Here is a 3,739-nt window from a genome sequence, read left to right on the forward strand (position 1 = left end):
TTCTTTTTGATAAATAAAAGCGACTTTCCAAGGAATTTTCTTTGTACATCTTTTTCATAATAATTTACACCCATTTGCAGTTTTTCATTATAGACTTCGACTTTTGATTTTTTCTTCGGTTTCAGCAATGTTTTTTATAATTGAATGCTTTCCGTATAAAGCATATCTGCCTTATAGCACAGTTTGTCTAATAACAGTTCTGCTTCGTTGATTTTATGCTCATAATGATGAAAATCACTGAAAGATGGATGAGAGCGTTCATTTGTAAAAATCTTCCTCAAAATGACTGCCATGTTGCTTCTATTTTTCACTAACGTTTCCAAAAGAACCATCAGCGAAGAGTGGGCTTGATTATTGTATTTCAATTTATAATTATTTCCATAAATGTTGCTAAATACACCTTCAGGATTCTTAATAATCGAAGCTATGAGTCGATTATTTTCATTTTGAAGTTGGTCAATTTGCAATTGCAATTCGTGCTTTCTAGCATAATATTTGTTGACGATGAAATTTGAATTTTTCACAGCTTCCTTTTCTCTTTTAACCATGTGTTTCTTTATTTTTTCTTTAATCAAATCAAGTTGTTCCATTTCATGTTGTTTTACTTTTGCCATCTGTGTGATTTGATTCGCACCATAGGAAAGAAATTCACATGTTGTAGTGCATAAATTATTTATAGCTTGATCAAGCGCAACGTTTTCTTCCTCTTCTTCTGTTTGATAGTCGAAGATTAAATTTCCATTGTTTCCGTGAAACATCATTGCCATTTTCACTGCATTCTCAGTTAATTTGACCTTTTCTATCAATTTTGAATTATTGCTTTCCAAATTTCTCAGCTTCGCAATTAATTTTTCATCATCCAATGTGCACTCATTGGTTGTTTTTTCTTCGGTTTTCTGATTGTTGTTCAATTTTTTCAATGCATATCCAAATTGTAAAACAGCTGTCATGAACATATGAACAACAAAGCGCAGTTTAGCGTTATTTTCCTCTTGTATTTTGATCTTTTCGTTCAACTCATCCACATCTTTCTTCAGCACTTTGTCAACATCCTCATGGATTGTTAGCAAATCAACATTCTTATGATGACGAAGCAAATTTTTAAAATTCTCCAACAACCGTGGCAAAGCAATCCCAACAGATGATCTTTGCACTGCATCTTTGGAATATTCCAGTCCAAGCATTTGCAATACGCTTTCAAATAATGACAAACAGTCGTGCAGCTTTTCAGTAATTCCAATTTTTAACAGTTCTTGTTCTTGATGATCACGCATACACTGACAATATTCAATTATTCTCTTCTCCAGAAGAAGGTGAACATTTTCTTTATGGATATCTTGCTGATTCAATTGATCCAACACATTTTCTGCTGCCGCTTTGCAATTTTCTTTGATACTAATAATATCTTTCACTGCTGGTATGATGCGATCGACTTTCTCCAATCCACTCACATTTTCTTGACGAAATTTTGTCAAAATTTTAAAATCACGCTTAGGCAAGTCCTCTTTTCCAATTTCTTTGTGAACAACTGGCACCGAAACTGTTTTCTTTGCCATTCTTCCACTTATCGATAATGCAATCGTTTCCAACTGCTTTACCAAAATACGACCAACATTATTGTTTGTCTTGGTAATCATAAACTTTACTTTAAAATAAATATACTGTTTTTAATGTTTGTTTAATTTAAACCAATACGAATGGTGTAACTTTAAACTAAACTTGATCAGTTCTGGGACAAATTTTTGTCCTATTTTATTGCTCATTGGTATTTAGCCCTCATCCGGGCGACAAATTTTACAACTTAATCCGGGCATCTGTCTACATATGCAGATACTTGAAGTTTTGTCGTATTTCATCCCTGAATGTGATGCTAAACAGGTTATTTTTTCAAAAACGAATGATAATTTAACGAATAAATTATTTATTTTATTCAATGCAAGCGCTGCATGATATTTTAGTCATTTTATGGCTGCTACATATATTTTTTTAGCATGAATGGCAGCGGATTCGCGTTGATTTCCGACATCCCGGCTCTGGGCATTTTGATGGATTTTGTCGTCTCATAACTGATGTTCCTAACCTTTAGGGTTTTGGGAGCAGTCCGTAGCGGACGAAGGCATTTTTCGCTTGTCCATGGATTTTTTTCATTTTTTATACCTTGTTTCGATGTTTCGTTTAACCAGTTGAGCCGAAAGCTCTTTTATAAAATGTTTCTTTGTTTTCTTATAACTTTGCTGGGTTATGGTTTGCGTCAACAATGAGGTATGGTGTATTTATTGGTCTTTCGTTTGCAGGAAAAATCTTCTTTTCTTGTAATCCATGCTGCCCATGCCTCCTTTGCCAAGATTATAATCATTTGTGATGTTTGGTCTTCTGTCATCTCGATGGTTGTCTATTTTCAGCGTTGTATGGCACGTACTCATCAAAAAAACATTCTTATTCTTCCTTGGAATATAACTGATCATGATTACTTTTTTGTTGTGCTCATAAACAGCCAGAGTTGAGTAAACATCACGTCCTCTTGTATTCCGCAAACGTTATGGTACGTCGCGGCGATTTGCATAGACTGTACCTACAGCTGTTAAACCACGCTCAAGTAAATGTTGTACAATGGAGTCAGAAGTAAAATAACGGTCCATAAAAACGTTTCTGTTAGATTGTACAAATGGCTGTGCCCACTGTTCAACAATGGTGTTCGATAGTCGAGTTTGGCGTTGTTCACTACTTCTGCTACTATATAGCAATCCTTTTAGAGCATAACCATTTTCAGCGTCACATATCCAGTAGATCTTCACACCATACTTTGCTGGCTTGCATAGCATTAATATTTGCTCTAGTATGTAGCCACGGAAGCTATACAGTTGCTCATCAATGGTTAATTTTTTTGATGGTCATAATGTTTCATTAGATTACTTTGAAACATTTCCCAGGTGTCTCTCATGGCTGCCATTTTCTACGTCACTTTGCGAGCTTCTCGCGTTGCCTTGTTGTCAGACGTAGCATGGCATATAAAAAGTCTGAAACGATTGTACGACATGGCGCAGCGGCAAAACGGTCTGCTGTCATTACGTAGATATATAGTTCTTCTACTGCAGACATGTTATCTTTGTCAGCACCTGCACGTATGATGGTTCCCAGTGCAGCATAGATTTCAGAATATGTGAACTCTCGTTTCTTCAAAATGCGCATACGCCTGTTGGTATGGCAATGTATTTGTGCAACTGTATTTTCATCAAAGAACAGGGAAAATTCAATTAGCTGTGAAGACAGAGCATGAAATTTTATCGAAAGTTTTGGAGTGAATAAGGCTAATTATTTTTTTTCATATCATAGCACTTTTCCAAACATCGTTTGTCTACATATGTAGACAGGTGCCGGATTAGGGTTAATATGAATGGTATAATGAATTTTTACCTGATCATAATAAGTATAATGCACAGATATTGAAGCATCCTCATTACGTTATGCATACTGATTTTATTTATCACAACAGTGTGTGAAACGAAAAGCTATGATCTAGAAACACATTAAGAAATACACACACAGAGAAATAAATATAACACGAAAGCAAACACAAATATATTTAGTGCTTACAAATAAACACTAAACAATATACTAGACTAAAATACAATTCCATCGTTGATACAGATCATGCAAAGTACATGACTTTTTTAACTCTTTTGTGAAGTGCAATTATATTAGCCAATTCTGTTTTCACGGATTCGGCTTTACTGCTGGA

General features: G+C 34.8%; 2 protein-coding genes across 2 annotated transcripts; both read right to left on the bottom strand.

Annotated features, from left to right (window-relative positions):
- Positions 1-134: 134 nt before the first annotated feature.
- Tsp_12291 (hypothetical protein) lies at positions 135-1,637 on the bottom strand. The gene has a single exon (XM_003366605.1). It carries the CDS (start codon positions 1,635-1,637, stop codon positions 135-137), a length of 1,503 nt encoding a protein of 500 aa, XP_003366653.1.
- A 1,321-nt stretch (positions 1,638-2,958) lies between these two features.
- Positions 2,959-3,308, bottom strand: Tsp_12292a (putative protein tag-76; the record flags this gene model as incomplete). Its single annotated transcript, XM_003366606.1, has 1 exon — positions 2,959-3,308. A coding segment is annotated over one exon (350 nt), but the record flags the coding sequence as incomplete, so codon positions are not given.
- Positions 3,309-3,739: the final 431 nt, after the last annotated feature.

Source organism: Trichinella spiralis (assembly GCF_000181795.1).
Source record: "Trichinella spiralis strain ISS 195 chromosome Unknown Scfld5734, whole genome shotgun sequence".
In the NCBI taxonomy this organism is placed as follows: Eukaryota; Metazoa; Nematoda; class Enoplea; order Trichinellida; family Trichinellidae; genus Trichinella; species Trichinella spiralis.